The following is a 19352-nucleotide window of genomic DNA, read 5'->3' as shown; positions in this document are numbered from 1 at the left end:
GAAGGCTTAGAAGAACAGGGTGACAGCTGTGCAGGTTTTAAGTATTACAGGAAGGTGCCCAAGATTTCTGTCAATCTGTCTTGGATAGGGGAGGAAGATTCCTCCATCTTTCAGTGTCACTGTGTTTTGGTGTGTGATTTGTGACGTTCCTGTGGGAGTTGTAACCCAAATGCAGTTATTCAGGTGGATTCATCTCACCAAAGGCAGATTGTTCTATGATGGATCTCTTTTAGAGGGTTACAGTCCATGGAGTCCTATATATGGATACCAAGGACATACTTTCTACCTTAAGTAGGTATTCAAACTGGTATCCAAAATTGCATCCAAAAATATCCAGGATCACAAAATCCCAGAATGGTTTGGGGTGGAAGCAACCTTAATGATCATCTCATTCCATCCCCTGGGCAGGGACACCTTCCACTATCCCAGGTTGCTCCAAGCTCCATCCAACCTGACCTTGGACACTTCCAGGGATGGAACATCCACAGTTTCTCTGGGCAGCCTGTTTCCTCCCAAAGTCTTTTCCAAAAACCCTTCCTGCTGTCACTCTATGGCAAGACAGAGACACCCAGGGCCATTTTAACTTGCTGCTGTCCCTGAGATGTGCACAAGTGTGGCAGATAGGATGCAGGGCCTGCAGGAGACCCAGGGCCTCATGGATGGATGGATGGGCACATAGTCTGGAGCTCACCAAGTGACATTGGAATCCCAGACTGCAACAAATGGATTAATTCTTGCTCTCTATTTTTTGCAATAGATTCAGGTATCTAAATTTGGTTGCCTCCAATGAAGATGTCTGCATATATGCCATCTCCTATTATAAATTAATTTATGTAAAGAGAGATCAGCTAAAAGCTGGGCTGGAAGAACCCTTTGGATGAGGCTCCATCTCCTCATTTAAGATAGAGCACATTTTCTAGGGTATTTTACACCAAGGCTGGTGTCACCCTTCTGGAACTTATCACTTCTCTTCCCAAGTGCTCTCTCCACTCCCCTTACAATGGAGGAGTCAATCAGACACATGCCAACAACCTCCACAAGGCACAAAGTGCCAGCCAGGCTGGTGAAACCATTGAGGATCCTGTTTTTCCTTGGTGGGAAACAGCTTAGCTTGACTTGCCTTGGCCTGCAGGCACAGAGGACTCAGCTCAGCCGCATTATTTTGCCATCATCAGAGATTAGCAGCACAACCTCTGCCACGGCCCACTGGCTCATTAAGAGGTGCTAATTTCATTGTGCTGCTGAGTGAGGTCTGGTGTGGTTCTGGTGTCTGTACAAAGTACCCATTTCCAGACAATCAGGCCTTTCACTTTAGCTGGTGTAAATTCTCTTTTGAAAAAAAAAAAATCCCACTTGATCAGAATTTGTCTTCAAAATATTAGCAGGCAAGGGATAGAAAAACTCTGGTGTGGTTCTCAGTATCGTTAACAACCAGTAATTTTTAAGTGAAAATATAGTTCATATTATTCCAGAAAGTCTGTAATATGTGTTAATTCTGGGAACAGATGCTAAGAATTTATTTGCCTGCTTGAAAAGACATTTCACTTTGAAAAGAATTATTGCAGCAGAAACATTCTGTAGAAAAAAGCCCTTTAATATGAGCACAGTCTGCTCAGTCAAAAACATTTTTTTTTCCAGTGGAGAGCAGTGGGATGGACCTGTTTTCTGTCATCCTCTATTTTTTCCTGTTTTTCTGAGGATTGAAAAAGCAGCAGTACGGTTGCAGATACATGGATTGCCACATTCTGTGGAATTAAAGAGGCTTAAGTGGATTTGTGGTGATGTTCATCAGACCAGAGCCTGTCTCAGGGTTTCTAATGTTTAATTGGGACTCTGTCATAGTAGAAGAAATGTGTAAATATAAAAAGAATGCTTTTGAGAAGATTTGCTATTCAGAAATGTTTAATTTCTTCCCCACAGAAAACTACACTGTACTCGAAATTACATTCACATGCACCTCTTCATGTCCTTCATCATGAGAGCCATCGCAGTCTTCATCAAGGATGTCATCCTGTTTGAAAGTGGGGAGTCTGAGCACTGCTTTGTGAGTTCAGTAAGTAGCCTTGCACTCAAAATTTCCACCCCATTTTGTTGCCCCTCTTAAGCAATGCACCAATAATCACCTTGCAAATGCATGTGAGGTGGAACTTTGGGAAGATTTCAAATCCTCTTCTCATTTGAAAGGAAAAAGAAATCCATGATTGCTGCCATTTGACTTGTATGGAGAAGGAATCAACTGATTATCTGAGTCCAAAATGTATATATTTATATTTTATATCTAGTCCTTTCTGAAGTTGGACTTGATGGTCCTAGAGGTGTTTTTGAACCTTAAGGATTTCATCAGATCAAACCCACAATGAGGTTATACAGGATTTTGGGGCTCCTGTCAGTCCTGTGTCCATCTCCCAGCCACATGCTAATTTCTTGGATATCCTGCTCAAAGGAGGTTTGTGTTTAGGGACTCAATAAAACCTTTTCCTTCCATGAGGATGGGAGTCAGATCCAAATTCACATAACTAATGTTAGTTATCTATGGGATAAGTACTTCCACATGAGCTGTGTGTGTTATGTGCACCCACAGACAGTGGGCTCTAATTAATCAGTTCCCTGGAGTCTGGAATGCTGTTCAGTCCTTTGGGAGAAGGCCCCTGCATGTGGGTGATTCTCTGGGCTCCAGTGACCAGATCTCTGCAGGATTTCAGGCAGGAAATCTCTGTGCAGACACCATCATCATCATCCATTTTTCATCTGAATCAGTATCCCACGCTCGCTGTCTGCAACTGTGAGATTTCCCTACTGGGATGATAAATAAGGGGAATAAAGGAGTTGGGTTATTTTTTTGCCTTTCAAAGTCAGTGTTATCAGCTGGAGCAAACATTAAGGAGGGAGAAGGGCTGTTTATCTAAAGGCTACGCTGACGTAAGAGGACACCAGTCATGAATAAATTTAGGCAGGAAATGGAAATCACCAAAATGAAGAGATGTGATCAGAAGTTATCCAGGGGGAAAAAAAAAAAAAAAAACCAAAAAAACCCAGGAACCCTCCATAGTAAATTCAGAGCATTGGATGAGCTGCTTGCTGATACCTCCGGACCTGTTTTTTATGTCATACACCACCAAAAAAAATACTCTCTTTTCTTCTCCATCCACCCAATTTCTTCCTTGCTTTCTGGCTTTCCTGTATCCTCACCCTGAGTCCTGTCCCTGCTGTTATAATGACCTTTCTGCTTGAGCATGTCTGAGTTGAAGCTCAGAGCAGCCTCCTCTCAGCTTTTCCCGAGAACTGTGTGCAGCATGATTCCTTTCCCTGTGTGCTCCCTCCTCCCTGTGATCCTCTCTGGATTCTTGGAATGGGATTTTCTTCTGAAGGTCCATGAATGGGTAGAAAGACATGGAAACTGGAATCAATTGCCACAGATTAATTATCAATGCCAGTTGGCAGAGCAGCCAAGCCAGGAGAGGCCACAGAATGAGAACCCACCTCTCATCCCTGTGGGAGTTTCCACTGGATTCTGCTGGATCCAGTGTTTGCTTCTCCTCCATGCAGAAACATTTCTGGGTGTAAATACAGAATTTTCCTGCAGAATCCAGAATACCTGAACTTTCAGGTAGCCCCCATGGCTACAACATTTTTATGTTTCTCCCCATCAGATGATTTTTGAGTTAATTGCCAGCTCAGGGTGAATGGCTGGATGATGCATAATGATTATAAAATTATGTGGAACAAATCTGTCAGCACCAGATTAGGCTGAGCATATCCCTTGCAGTCTAGAACCAGGATTTTGGACAATTTTTTTAGGTCGCAGTCTAAAAACACTGACACAAAATGCCTCTCCTAACATTAATCAGTTAGGAAAAATTTTTATAAAATCCATTCCTGTGGGGTTGGTTGGGTTAGCTTGAGCTAAGTTTGTGCTTTGAACCTGCAGGATAAAGCTGGACTTGGGAGTCCTGGTGCTAATTCACATAGTCAGGATTTTATACACAATTCACTGAAGGCTGTGTGTGTAATGGATGTGGCCTTGAGCTCCTTCAGTCTGGGGAGAGATTTGAACAAACCATTTGCTGAATGCTCTCACTGCTACTCTGGTTTAGAACAAGGCAAACCCAAAGCAACAAAGGTGTTTCATTAGAAGAGAAACACCACACTCGGTTCCTTTAGGGAATGAAAGGGCAAAGACAGAACAGATTTAGGGCTATAAAATCCAAATGAATAGAATCTTCTCCCAGCATTTCTGATGTAGGCACCAAAGTCCTCAATTTGATATTACCTGCTGCAGTAAGAAGACTTTAAATTATGTTTTGTGCTCCAGCCACACAAAAATACATTAACCAACAAATGTGTCAATGCTTCAATCAAGTAGGAACTCCAACAGAGGAAGACATATATGTAATTAAAAAACATTTTAGTAGGCTTTTCTGCATTTTTCTTCATTTTACCTAGTTTAGGACACTTCAGGTATGGTTTTAACTCTCCACCACTTTAAACTCAAAGAGAATTGGATTGCTACTGAGTTCAACATGTACAAACACCCCCAAAAATTAATTTGTTGAGCATTTCCATGGGCCACAGTGCCTGAGAATGTGGCTGTAAGCATTTCAGGGCCAGTGCAGCCAAATTATAAAATATATGTGATGAGCATCACTGAGTGATGGTGCGAGCCAGCGCTGGGTGATGTTTGCAGAGTGATGTGTAGCCCTTGGTCCTGCTTTATGGATAAACTCTCTCCTGGGGGAAAGAAAAGTCTTGCTGCTTGGGTGAAAAAATCAACCTGTTTTCACTGGGCAGAAATCCTGAGCTGACAAGCAGGGCTTGTCTTTATGACTAAATGGAGCAGGCTTGAATGACCTTTAAACCCAGAACCTGCACAAGGCCCCTTGTCCCATACCAAGGAAACTCAGCACTGGTGGCTTTGTAAATGTCCCTCACTCCTTCTCCTCCTCCCAGGTGTCCCAGTCTGTTAGATTTGTGCCTAGGCACAGCGAATGAAGGAATGAATACAGCCTCAAAGCCTGAAGAAGGAGCATCTTTGTGAGACACAAACCTACAGAATAAAAGCAGAGAATTAGCCTCATTTCCTCGTATTCCAAGAGTCAGCTCAAATAATAATACAAAAGGTCCTTCAAGAGACATTCCAAATTCTACCATTTAAGCAGAAATTAGAAAAAAAAAGCATGAAAGGAAGGAGATTTTGACATGACATCAACACAAATAATAGCCATACCAACAAAATATGGCAAACAAAATACAAATCCCAAATATGTACCACTGACACACGACATAATTAAAGGCTTGAGAGAAACAATTAAAGAGAGCAGCTTAAGCTCTCCCTACTATTAAAAAACACTTTTTATGATTATTATATTAATAATATTATATATTAATATAGAATCATAAAATTCTATATTAATAATTATAATTATATAATATAATTATATAATATAATTATATAACTATATAATTATATAATATTTAATATATAAATTATATTATATTATTGCATATATAATTATGTATATATAATTATAATATATATAGTATATAATTATAGTATATATTTATATTATAGTATATATATAGTATATAAATATAGTATATATATATAGTATATAAATATAGTATATAATTATATATATATATTATTTTATATATATTTAATTATATATATTATATATATAATTATATATATATTATATATAATTATATATATTATAAGTTATATAGAAATATATAATTATATAATATTTTATATTATTATGATCTAGTACCTTATGACTGCAAATATATTACCACCGCAATCTTAACAGATTCACAATATATACTATAAGGAGTCAAATAAAGAACTCTCACCAAATTAACAGAGACTTGTGCTAAAGATCATGGGGAATCCTTAGACTGACCTCTTCCAAAACTGGATTTTTGTGGGATTTTCCAGTAAGAAGCAAAACTCTGCAGGGAATTTTCTAGAGGGGTGTGATGGCCATGCACAGAAACAATGTTCTGCTCAAGCTACTGTGAGGAAACCATACCCACTTCCTCCCTCTCTCTCATAAAGTACTTATGTAGCTTTTTAATTGTAATTTTGTGTAACTGAATCTTCCTATTGGCTTAAATGGATTAAAGCAGGCATCTGCTCGAGTGTGTTTGTCAGCTGGGGCTTTAAGCACTTGGATGTGGAGATGATGAGGCTCAGAGGGCTCTGTGGAACCACCCACCCTGAGTTCTTCAATAATTCTTCAATTCAGCTTCCTCAATATTGCTTTTGTCTCACTCAGGTTATGTTCTGTCTCACTAATTGGTCATTTCTGATGGAAAACTCACCACACGTGGCTTTTTTACGTCTGCAAATTGTTCATTGTGTGTGAAAAATTTTTACAGTCTGGATTTGCCTTCATTTTTTTTCTGGTTTGGTTTTTTGGGTTTTTGTTTTGTTTGTTTTGGTTTGGTTTTTGGTTATTTTTGGGTTTAGTTTTTTTTCCCTGCCAGACTCAAGAGACCTCCTTAGAAGTTTTAGTCTTTATCCCTGATTTCCTTAGGTTTAGTGCCCTTCCCTCTTGGCATTCCCACCATTTCTCTTCCCTTTTCCTTCTCTCCCTGGGATGCACCCTGCAGAAAACAACAGTCAAAACAACAAATGTGGCAGAAGGATTGAACTGAACACTTCAATCGTTGTTTTATTTAATTTTTTGTGGGTTTAGGGATAGGTTTTGATATAGTTTCATTACTGTCATATCTGGATGGCATAATAATGATGAACCACTTACATTTCCAGCCCTGCTGAAGACAAAGCCAACAGTTTGCTGGAAACAAAGATCAGATTCTACAGATTAAATTCAGGCTGGCATTTTTTTCTGAGCTCTGCAAGTTTCCCCTTGCTGGAGATTCAGCCAAGGGAGATCACATAATTTATCTTTTCCCTTTTGTATTATTCCAGTAAAACAAAAAAAAAATCCAACACAAAAATTATTCCTTGCAAAGGAGAGTGGGAGTTCAGCAGTTGAGAATTTGCATGCATATCTCATCTTTTCAGAGTGAAAAATTGGTGGTTTTTTACTTTAATTCCCTCAGGACAAACTGATAACAGCTACAGGCCCCTAAATGAATTTTATTTATGGAAGTTGAAGACAGATACGTTTTCATTTCCAGCAGTGAGGCTACTCAGATCCATGTGGGAGCACCATGATATGCAGGCTGATGGAGAAATGCAATAGTAGAAGGTTTTTTATGCACCTGTGTTAAAGCAAAACAAATGTTAGAGAGTCAGCTGTTTCCTTGGGTGCTATCTGATGATCACTGCTACAGTCTAAGGTTTACAGCAAAACAGAGGGGAATGGAAAAAAAAATAATAAAACAAAACAAAAAAAAAAAAAAGCCCTAGAGACCTAGAGAAGGGTCCTGTAAATCATGCAAAACAACAGAAAGAAAGCAGAGGGAAGGAATGGAGGCAGAAGATTAAAAACAGGAATGGAGGCAGAAGGAAAAAATCCAGGAATGAAGGAAATAGCCCAGGAATGGAGGCAGAAGGGAATAACCCAGGAATGGAGGCAGAAGGAAATAAAACAGGAATGGAGGCAGAAGGGAAAACCCATGAATGAAGGCAGAAGGAAAAAAAAACAGGAATTAAGGAGGCAGAAGGAAATAAAACAGGAATGGAGGCAGAAGGAACTAAAACAGGAATGAGGGTCAGGCTGGCAGAGCTCTGGAGGAGGAATTTTCTTTACTTCAGTGATTCTGTGATCCTGGACACAGCAGTGCCACCATCATGGGCTGGCACCAACACACAAAAAAAGAGAGAAATTGGGAAAAATGAGAGGAAGGGCTTTATTAAAACCCTGATCACCTTCTCTTTTTAATTGCTGCCTTGTGGTTGACTTGGTTTACCACTGCAGGTGTGCTCATGAGTGCCTTTATCCTGTGATTGATGAGCACAAAACAGTCACAGTTAACTCATTTACCAAAATAATTCTATTTTTACACCTGAACTCAACTCTGAGTCATCTGACACCCAGGTTAGACCAGCCAGAGCTAATCAGCATCTCAGAAACACTCACAAGACAGCTCCCCAAAAATCAAACAGGAATTCCTGAGAGACAAAACAGAAAGGCTGAGTCCTTCAAGACTGACAGTTACATAACCCCTGTTAAAACCAGCAAAGAGAAATTCTTAAATAGCCTCGAGGATCACAGTCATGGGGCTTAAAGTCGCTTCTCGTGTGAGGGAAAGCACAAAAGAGTTTCTTCCTGAATCCAGTGTTGGATTTGAGGAAGCCTGCATGGGAAGTGGGCAAGGCATGAAGAGCAGCCATGTGCACCACATTTTTCATCAGTGTAAAGTGGTACAATTTATTCTAATACAAAATTTACAGGTGCAACTCCATTTATTTTAATACAGAATTCACTGGTGCAACTCCATTTATTTTAATACAGAATTCATTGGTGCAACTCAATTTGTTTTAATACAAAATTTACTGGTGCAACTCCATTTGTTTTAATCGCTGCAGGATCTGCCCCTGCCATGCTTTGCACATGAAATAGAGGCTGTATCATGTAATTTCCTCATAAATCCTCACCTCATCCCTGGAAGTGTCCAAAGCCAGGTTGGACAGAGCTTGGAGCACCCTGGGACAGTGAAAGATGCCCTGCCCATGGCAGGGGGTCTACTGGTTGATATTTAAGGTTTCCAGCCCAAAACATTCTGGGATTCTGTTTCTATAAATGCCTTACCATTTTCAGCTGGCACTAAGGAGGTGAAAGTACAGAGAAAAACCAAGTTTAAACCAGCTTTAAATTAAGCCTTAGGACTTTGGATTGAGCTCTTTCTGCAGAAATAATTCCCTAATGAGGGGTACAATGCTCCATCCAGGTTCAGTAGTAGCCCAACCTTTATTGCAGGTAGGCACCGGAAAGAAATAGAAATAACAGAAATTATATTATAGAATATAGGGAAATAGAAATAGAAACTGATCCAAAAGCTTCTTCCTGATGTCTCCATTGCTCCACATTTTGATGGGAGCAGGAAAGCCTTACCTGGCTGAGGCAGGGGGGTGTGCCTGGGTCAGGCTGCACAGCCCAGCTCATCCATCTGGGAATGGCATTTCTGCTTTATCAAGTGGTAACAAATCCACGAGCCCAGACACAAATCCAGGTTCTAATGGCTTCATAAATTGCCCAGTGACAGCTGACATGAGGTGAGTACTGCAGGGCATGCTCTCGGGGCAATGATGGGTGCATGAAAATGTAATGGATTGTGACCTGAAGGAAAGCAGGTTAAGATAAATGGAATTAATTAGCTACTGGTAAGGCTTTAGAGTGCTCTTGCATAATGTTTCTGAGGCACCATGGGTGCAGAGCAGGAAGCTAACAGGGAAAATGTGAGTTTGGGAGCTCTTCTTCCTATGCCTGAGGCAGGCAGTGACCATGAATCCAGTTAAATTGATCTGCCCGTGCTGTTAATAATACATTTTTACACTTAGAGTTGAAGCCTCTGAAAGGTTCATCATCAAGACATGACTATTCCCATGAAGGTCTTTTATTTTTCATAAGTCCTGATAGATCATAAATTGCTTTCACAGAGACTTTCACACTGGAGTCCATCGTGAGCCCCTTTGCTTCTGTCAAGATGGCTTTTTAAGAATTTCTTCAATCACATTTCTTCATTCACAGATATTGTTCCTAATACCCTAAATTTCTGTGTATCTCCCAGGAGGAGCTGCAGAGCCACTCACTACTGCAGCAATTTATTGTGGGAAATTCCCTGCTTGTCACAGCCTGTGATAGGGAGGGAGGGAAGGAGTCAAAGGCACCCAATTGATTTAGGAGGAATCTTCTCGTTCGAGTTTTTGAAGACAATTCACCTTGATTATCAAACATAAACTTTGTGGGGCTTTTTTTATAGCCCACCTGTTTGAACCTGGTCTACAACTGCAATTAAACTGAGGGAAGAAATTAAAGTGATGGCTTTTTGCCAGGCAGTCTGGCTTGTTTGTTTTTAATTTGCTTTTTTGCTGTTGTTACACAACAGGCTGGGTGTGCTAAGCCTGAGTTAGCCTAAGTTAGTTTCTTTTTCTTTCTCTTTCTCTTTTCCTCTATTTTTCTTTCTCTTTTTCTTTCTCTTTCTCTTTTTCCTTCTCTTTCTCTTTTCCTCTATTTTTCTTTCTCTTTCTCTTTTTCCTTCTCTTTCTCTTTTTCTCTATTTTTCTTTCTCTTTTTCTTTCTCTTTCTCTTTTTCCTTCTCTTTCTCTTTTTCTCTATTTTTCTTTCTCTTTTTCTTTCTCTTTCTCTTTTTCCTTCTCTTTCTCTTTTTCTCTATTTTTCTTTCTCTTTTTCTTTCTCTTTCTCTTTTTCCTTCTCTTTCTCTTTTTCTCTATTTTTCTTTCTCTTTTTCTTTCTCTTTCTCTTTTTCCTTCTCTTTCTCTTTTTCTCTATTTTTCTTTCTCTTTTTCTTTCTCTTTCTCTTTTTCCTTCTCTTTCTCTTTTTCTCTATTTTTCTTTCTCTTTTTCTTTCTCTTTCTCTTTTTCCTTCTCTTTCTCTTTTTCTCTATTTTTCTTTCTCTTTTTCTTTCTCTTTCTCTTTTTCCTTCTCTTTCTCTTTTTCTCTATTTTTCTTTCTCTTTTTCTTTCTCTTTCTCTTTTTCCTTCTCTTTCTCTTTTTCTCTATTTTTCTTTCTCTTTTTCTTTCTCTTTCTCTTTTTCCTTCTCTTTCTCTTTTTCTCTATTTTTCTTTCTCTTTTTCTTTCTCTTTCTCTTTTTCCTTCTCTTTCTCTTTTTCTCTATTTTTCTTTCTCTTTTTCTTTCTCTTTCTCTTTTTCCTTCTCTTTCTCTTTTTCCTTTTTCTTTCTCTTTCTCTCTCTCCTGGGGACACGTTTTAGTGGTGGTCTTGGCAGTGCTGGGTTTACACACATGGAAAAGTAGGGATTTTCATGGGAAAAACAACTGGTACATCCTTGATGCAGCTCTAAAGAGAGGAACAAGAGAGGAGCCAGAAAACCAAGGGAAAAACCATCTCACTGCCACATCTGCTGTGGACATGAGCAGAGCAAGATCCCTGAGGAAAGACAAGGAAATAATCTGTAAATGAGCCTGTGGGAGAAGAGAGAGTAGCAAAAGCAGTGATGTAATTCAGCTTTTTCTCTTGAAAATGTCTGATCTAAAAATAGCCCATGTTAGTCTTTCAACAGTGACACATCATGAGGTCTGCTCTTTATGGAAAAAAAATAAATTCTAGAAATGTAATGGCTCATCTCTGCCCTGTGCCTGTCATCTAAAGGGTAAGATATCTTACATAAAAGAGGATTTTATTCCCCAGCATTAAACCAGCCTCTCTGAGGCTGAATTTTATCAGTCAGGAAGGTGGAGACCCATTACCAAGTGCTGCATGGAATAAGGTCTCCCAAAAGCCAGGAAGGGCTGTTTTCCAAATGTGCCACTGTCAAAGAGGATCAACTGGATCATCAGCAATCAAACTGCACCTCTTTTAAACTTACCCACTTTAGGCAGCACTAGCAAGCCCAGGCAGTGGAAAAATGTCATTATTTAATTTTAAGGACAGGACAGTGCATCCAGCTCTGTTCCAATGCCACAGGGGATCCCTGGCTTCAAGACATTACTGCCATGCACTCAAAATGCTGCACAAAAAGGTCTTTTCTCCAGGTAAAACCAAAAATTCCAAGAGCGATAGGAACTGCTCAAATAAGCCAGTGTCCCTCAGCAAGGAGAAAAGAATTGATCTGCTACCCAGGAAGAGAAAAAGTTGCCAAAACCCAGCTGCTGCCCATGTGCATGGAGAAATAAAACCATAAAATAAATAAATTATTTTAATTATAGAATTATTAAGGTTGGACAGACCTAGAGGATGATCAGATCCAGCTGCTAACCATGATCCACCTCAGCTTTGTGACAAGCCACCACCCCTTTAAGGGAGGGATTAGGGTCAGAGACTGCCACAAAATTGATGTTTGCCAGTGCTGGGAGAAGAGGGGATGGATTTGGATCTGCAATTTCTGCTGCCACAGGCCTGAGTTCAGCACAGCTTTCTCTCTGTACAGCAATAGCTCTGCAAAGTCAGGCTGGAAATCCCTTCCTGAGGGATTTCCTTTCCTTTTCTGCTGGGCAGAAACCACGTGCACTGTTTGTGAGCAGCCTTCCCTTGTCCTGTGAAGCTTTGCAGCCCCTTGTGCTGTGCTCCTGCCTCTGCCATGAGTTCAGTGCAACCATCCAGAAGTGATCCCCTGGTGCACAATCCCCAAAGGAAATCTTTGTTTTACAGGCAGGTGGTTGAGGTGCATCAGATCTGCCCCCTCAAACCTCGTGTATTCTCAGGTTTTGTGTGCTTGAAATGGCTCCTGAGGCATTAAAAAGTCTTTTTTTCCCAGCCCCACTACCAAGGTTCTTTGGCTTTGCTTTTCAAGGTTGTTTATTTTCTCTTATTTAAGACATTCTTTCTCTGACCTGCTGAGATCTGTCCAGCAGGTTGGTTTGTGGCACACTGACCACCCTTGGGGTGGTGTTGGCTTTTTATACTAAAAACTACCTGTACTTTATTTACAATAATTTTCCAATACCTATCACCTATGTTAGACAGTCTGTCTGTACTCTAAACCAATCCAGAAGTGCCACCATCACAGCAGAAGATGGAGGGCAAGAAGAAGGAGAAGGACAGGACATGCCCAGATTCCTCCATCTTGCCTCTTGAAGCCCCATTCTAAATCCCCAAAATTGTACATTTTCACCCTGTGATAAATTCACTGTCATTCTACTCAAACTCTTGTGGCTTGTAACTCCTCACACAAAGTTGGGAATTGTTTCCATGGGCTAAAATCAACGCTCAGGTGTTTGTGACTCTGTGCCAAGGTCTCTGAGCCCCCTGCCAGGGTCTCGAGTCCTCCAGAGCAGTTGCAGGAATGTCCTGGGTTTTGACAGCGTCTCACCTGGGAGCTGCTGAATTAGGGCCAAACACCCACGACGTGAAACCATGAAGGAATTCACTCACACACAAATCCCTGCAAACACACCAAGCAGGCTTTGGGGAAAAGGAAGGAGGCGTGGCAGTGTCACACAGCCACATGCACACAAAATCAGGGAGAAACCAAAGCTGTGGTGATGTATTGTATTTGCTGGGATCCCTGACAAAGGGAGGAATGATGAATCTGACTCCATGTTCTCAGAAGGCTAATTTATTATTTTATGATACTATATTATATTAAAGAATGCTATACTAAACTATACTAAAGAACACAGAAAGGATACTTACAGAAGGCTAAAAAGATAATAATGAAAACTCCTGACTCTTTCCAGAGTCCCAACACAGCTTGGCCCTGATTGGCCAATGAGTGAAAACAACTCACAGCAGAATCCAATGGAACAATCACCTGTGGGTAAACAATCTCCAAACACATTCCAGATGTGAGCACAACACAGGAGAAGCAAATGAGAAAGAATTGTTTTCCTTTTTCTCCGAGGCTTTTCAGCTTCCCAGGAGAAAAATCCTGGGTGAAGGGGTTTTCCAAAAAATGTGAATGGGACGGTGATGCCATTGGGATGAGGCTGCTGCATCCCACCTTTGACAGCCCAGCCCTGTGCCACCTTCCCTCCTTCAGGCAGCCCCTGAAGTCACATACAGAATATTCTGAGTTGGGAAGGAGTTCACCTCCCAGATGGTTATCAGGAGCCCAGCAGGGTCCCCAGGGTCACACACTGATGGGTGTAGGGGTGAGGGTGGGGATGGTTCCTCCCAAAACACATGGCATTGAAAAAAACTCTTTCCACACTTCTCCTTTTAACCAGTGTTTTGTAGCAACTGCTTTCAGCAGGAGAGGAGTAGAGGGAGAAATGAGGTCTTGTCACTGGTGCTCTAAATTAATATTGTTGCTCTAAATTAAACATTCTACACATGCGGGACACCAGGAAAGTGCCACCAACCAGGGAGTGAGAGCAAACTCTTGCCCCAGAAAATGCAGGGTGTCACCCACTGAAAGCAGCAGGGCAATTGCTGAGCCAACACCTGGAGGGTGTGTAATGATGCAGTGGGTGCCAAGTGTCAGAAATTTCCCTTGAGTGTCAGAAATTTCCATTTGTATTTATTTCTTTGCTAAGGGAACTGTTCCCATTACCTGAGCTGCAGTGAAATCTCCACACAGCAAGTTACTGTGTTTAATTATTCATTTCCTGAAGGTAAACAATTCACCTTCCCTTTTCAAATCTCTTCCCTTCCACAGCAATAAAACCTCTGCATGCTTTTATGTGCCTTCCCTGCTTCTCCTGCCTATCCTTTATTTTAAAAATGCATATCCCAGTCCTTCTTCTCCTAGAGAGGAGCAACTTCTTGTAGACTTTTCACCATAGAATTCATTCCATTAGGAGTTCAGGTGCTGCACAAAGCAACCCCAAAGATACACCCAGAGCAAGGGTCACTGGTAATTTGGTGGAAATTTCTTTCCTGTGGGAATGTGCTGTAGTTCCTAACACAGGGCACCACTGTGTGGATTTGTGGATTTTGGGGGTTTTTTGTTTGTTTGTTTGTTTGTTTTTTTTCTTTGTTAAGGTTGGGATTAAATGTGTGAGATGATATTTCTTGTTTGGACTCAGATGTTTATTAGTTCTTATTTACATTACAGTCTCATAAAGTGTGAGTTTAATAGTGATTCTTTCTAATGAGTTAAAAATGGAGCTGTATCTTTTTTATAAGGTTTTTTTTAAGTATAAACGGTCTAATTAAGAAATGACACAAGTTATTTTTGCTTTTAACTTAATAAATAACTACTCATGGTCTGTAATGCAGATTTTTTTTATCTAATTGCACAATATTACTTATACTCTTGAAGAAGAAGGTGAAGAAGGACCAGTTCTGCTTTAAAACCTCCATCTTGCTTTATATATATATTACTGCATTCTAAAACCTACAACTCCAAGTTTTCCACCCTGTGATATCACACACTTCTATTCAAACTCCACACCCACAATCCCAGTTCTATCATTCCATTTTGGAAGCTGCTCCACGGCCTCAGGTCAAATGCAGTGTTCTCTTGGGGATCAGCACAGAAAGTCTGAAATTCTCAGTAACCAGGGTTCCAACAGTTCACCACTGCTCATTTCTTCTCTTCCAGGTGGGCTGCAAGGCCATGATGGTTTTCTTCCAGTACTGTGTCATGGCCAACTTCTTCTGGCTGCTGGTGGAGGGGTTGTACCTTCACACCCTGCTGGTCATCTCCTTCTTCTCGGAGAGGAAATACTTCTGGTGGTACATCCTGATCGGCTGGGGTACGCTCCAGGAGGAGATCCTGACTGGTGATTTTAGCAGGAATTTAGCACAGATACCTGGGCACTCAGGTGGGGCAGAGATGTTGTCCTGGTTTAGGGCAAATCTGGGAGAAAACCTCCAAAAGGCGGCCCCTCCAGAAAGCAAACGCACACGGCCCCCTCCCCAACCCGTTTGGGAAGGATTCCTCAGGGAGAAGTGGAAAGAACCTGTTTGTTTAACAGGCACAGCACCCCCAGCACACAAAATGAACAATAGCAAGTGACAACACCCTTTCTTCACTCTGAAAAAAGATGACAAATTCAGAAAGTCTCTCTTGGGGGTGGTCACTCTGTTCTCAGTCCCTCCTGTGCTGGGGCAGCTGCTGCAGCCACAAGGTGCAAACTCTCAGTGTTCCCAGGTCCCAGTCCAGAGCAGGCTCAAGTGGCTCCAAGAATGGGAAATAAAAACAGTCCAGGGAAAATTCAGACTGCCTAGCTAAACTAACTAATGAGTAGAAGCAAAAGCAGGAGCAAGAGCAAAGCAAAAGGAAGAACAAAAAAAGCCAAAGCAGCACCATGTACTGCCCTGTCTGTGTGTCCCCCCAGCTGTGGGGGAGCGGCTGATAACAAAACCAAAACAAAACTTTCACTCTTCAGAGCCAGTCTTGAAGGCACAGAATATAATATCCAGTATAAACAGAACACACAAATGGAGATACAAGCATCATAATGTCACCCTAGGACAGATGTTGTAGACAGCACCCAGCCCCCCTAAGTCCCGAGAAGGATTTGGGGTGGTTGGTGGATGAGAGGCTGGACATGAGTTCAAAACGTGCCCAAAAACCCAACTGAGTCCTGGGCTGCATCAAAAGAGTCGTGACCAGCTGGCTGGGGGAGGTGATTCTGTCCCTCTGCTCTCCTCATCTGAGATCCACCTGCAGAAATGCTGCCAGCCATGGGGTTTCCCAAAATAAAAAGGTTGTAGAGCAACTGGAGCACCTCCAGAGGAGGTCATGGAGCTGCTCCAGGGCTGGGGCCAGGCTGGGAATGTTCACCTGGAGAAGGGAAAGATCCAGAGAGAGCTCAGAGCCCCTTCCAGAGCCTAAAGGGGCTCCAGGAGAGCTGGAGAGGAACTTGGGACAAGGGATGGAGGGACAGGACACAGTGAATGGCTTCAAACTGACAGAGAGTAGATTTAGATTGGATATTGGGAAAGAATTCCTTGATCCTGACTGGAATCCTGAATTTGGTATCATACATTGACCTTAAATTGTAAGGATGGATCCCAGCAAAGCAGAACTCCTGGACTGAACCAGACACTGAATTCAGGCCAGCCAGCTGCCCTGAGATCATCCCATCACCTGTGTGCTAATGCTGATAACCTTCTGCTCACTGCATTGGTGATTTCTCCAGCCTTAATGCAAATCCAGTCTCAAACACATCAAATAAAATTAAATTAATGAAAATGAAAATGAAAAAATATTTTTTAAAAAGCAAAGCAAAATAAAATTAGAAAAATGGTAAGGAAGAGAAAATTGAACTCTTCACAAAATAACTCACAACTGAATTGCTGACTTATGCAAATTAATCCTACCAGATCAACTTCTTTTATTTCTCCAAAAAGGAAACAGATTTTTTTTTTCCCCTTTCATGCCATTTAGTTGAAGATTTATGTTTAAGTAAGCTAATAACTTTCTACCGCCTGCTCTCAATGGCTGAAACTGAGAAATAATAAGAGCAGGGAAGAATCTTGAGAAGAAAAAGTAAAATAAAACTGAGCCATGTCCAGGGACATGCCAGGACTCGGGATTTTCTCAATTATCCATGGGTAATGGAGTAACTTCCATTAAAAGTGGCAGGAGCTACGCTCAGCTTCACACTGCAAAGCAGAGATGCTTCTCCATGCTCTGGGCAGAAGGAGGGATGATGGGAGCAGGTCTCATTTCAGTTCCTCAGGTCAGACCTTTGTTAAACTCACCTTGTGCTCCAGATATGCTTTATTTCAGCACTGGAGAGCTGGCAGGTTTTAAAGAAAAATGCATGGAGGTAATGATTTAAATCAAAGGAAATTTCTTGCACTCCTAATGTGTCCCGAGGTTGCTTGGGTGCAGAAGGGCAATTCCAGAACATGGCAAGTGCTTGAGGGATATTTTGGCCTTTCAGTCATCCATCATTTGCAAGAGTATCAGGGATGGATCTGGAATGGATTACACATGAATTAATAATTTGGATGCACTAATTACATTAATTTTTACTGGGTTTAGTACCATGGCACTTGGAAATTACTGGTAATAAAATGTACACAATCTGTGAGGAACACAGAGCAAAGAGATATGTCCTTCCTGGAGTATTTCCAACCTAAATCCAGTCAAAGATAAGAGAGAGAAAAGAGCCAGCATAAGGATGGGACAAAACCACCCAAACGTGGCAGATCATGGAGTGAGGAGCAGAGGCAGCTTCACCCGTGAATTCGGCACCCCAGGTTCCCTTACAGGGCAAAAGGGTCCAGGGATATTTCATTTTTATTGTTCTAAATCAAACATTTAACATAGCTGGATGACCTGTGTGTGAGAAACACACAATTCTGCCCCTTGATGCTGAGGAGTGCCTGTGGTGACCTCCTTAGGTACAGGTGTCCACACTGTAGGTGGCTCAAGTGACCCCTATTCCTTGCATTTCACCCCTGGAAGGTTTTTCCAGGCACTTCAACAGGAATTTCAGCGTGCTGGGAGCAGTTCCAGAGAGCTGATCTTGCATGGCCACAGGGAGGGAAAGGCAACGTTGCAAGTTTGGCATGTGAGGATTGAAAATGTGAAGTATTTCCCCACCCCTGAGGGAAAGCATCCCCTCAGTCACTCAGGGGAGGTGGAGAGCAAGGAAGAACAGCCCTGAGAAATGAGGCAGATTTTAAATAATCTGGCAATGAAATCAGGGAACCATTTGATCATGGTTTCTGACAGCAACACCATCTCTTCTCTCCTCAGGTGCCCCCTCCGTGTTCATCACTGCTTGGACAATTGTCAGGATTTACTTTTTTGATGTTGGGTAAGCCTGTGCACTCAGTTATAATTCCTTTATAAGAAAATTGTATCAGGTGTATTTTCCTTATATCAGTTATATTTTCCTTTATAAATCCTTTAAATGGCCAAGGAAAGCCCTGCAGCCTTAGCAACCCAAAAGCCAGCAGCAATGGCACCTCTCTCCTGCCACCAGGAACCAGGAAACGCTCCAAGGTCTCCCTGGAAAGTCATTTGAAGTCAATCACTCCCCCTCTTTACTTCCCAGTGCCTTGATCAGGATATCTGCAGGGAATTTGTGAGCAGATCCTGATGGCTGCATTTGGCCCTGTGCTCAGAACAGAGCTTTGCACCCTGCAGAATTGACCCTAAACGTGCAGCAGGGAAATTATAAACACACCCAATTCTCTCCGAAAGGAAAAGGCTAAAAATTCTTTTTTTTTTTTTTTTATTTTCTCAAGCAGATTTTAAGGATCTATTCTTCATCTCTTTTAACCTAGCAGCAGCCTTTGATATTTTGTATAAGAAGCAGATAGAATGCAGCTAAGAAAATGAGGCAGACACCAGCGTTATCCAAGGATATGTGCAAGTAAAGAGGATTTGATCCTGAAATGCTCATTCTTGCTTTTATTCAAGCAGTAATTGGAAAGGGGTTTATAGGAAAACACCCCAGAGAGAGGCAGAAACAAGTGCTTATTCTGTTCTCAGTGTGCTTTCCCTCACTTCTTGCATTTGCATCCTGGAGTTAAATCCATTTTCTCCCATGCATTCTTCCCCTCCAAATGTGTCCTGATTTGCCCCTTTTTCACTACAAGAAGAAGCTCAGATTTCTCACTGCATTTTTGATTTATAGTCACGCCAGCACATTTCCTGAGGGCAACTCACTTCCTTTATGGTTTCACTCTATCTGCATAAAACTGACCTTATTTACTCTGTTAATAAATAGCCTCTACAATGAGTCAGAGACAGGAACATTTAACCATTCTGGATGCCAGTTTTTCTTACTATATATTCCCACTAAGCTCCAAAAATTCTTAATAAAAATACAGAATTCTTTGCATTTTCTGGGGGCTTTAAAGCCCTTCATTTTTGTGCTGAGTAA

At 41.3% G+C, this 19352-nt stretch overlaps 1 protein-coding gene across 1 annotated transcript in view; it reads left to right on the top strand.

Annotated features, from left to right (window-relative positions):
* Nucleotides 1-19352, top strand: part of VIPR1 (vasoactive intestinal peptide receptor 1) — a 113880-nt gene that overhangs the window by 79704 nt on the left and 14824 nt on the right. Inside the window, exons 6-8 of the mRNA XM_066555149.1 lie at nt 1921-2053; nt 15101-15254; nt 18218-18278. Of these exons, the coding sequence (XP_066411246.1) occupies nt 1921-2053; nt 15101-15254; nt 18218-18278 (348 nt within the window). The remainder of the gene's footprint in view (nt 1-1920; nt 2054-15100; nt 15255-18217; nt 18279-19352) is intronic.

Source organism: Molothrus aeneus, chromosome 1, assembly GCF_037042795.1.
Source record: "Molothrus aeneus isolate 106 chromosome 1, BPBGC_Maene_1.0, whole genome shotgun sequence".
NCBI classification, from domain to species: Eukaryota; Metazoa; Chordata; class Aves; order Passeriformes; family Icteridae; genus Molothrus; species Molothrus aeneus.
This window is presented reverse-complemented; position numbering and strand designations above follow the sequence as displayed.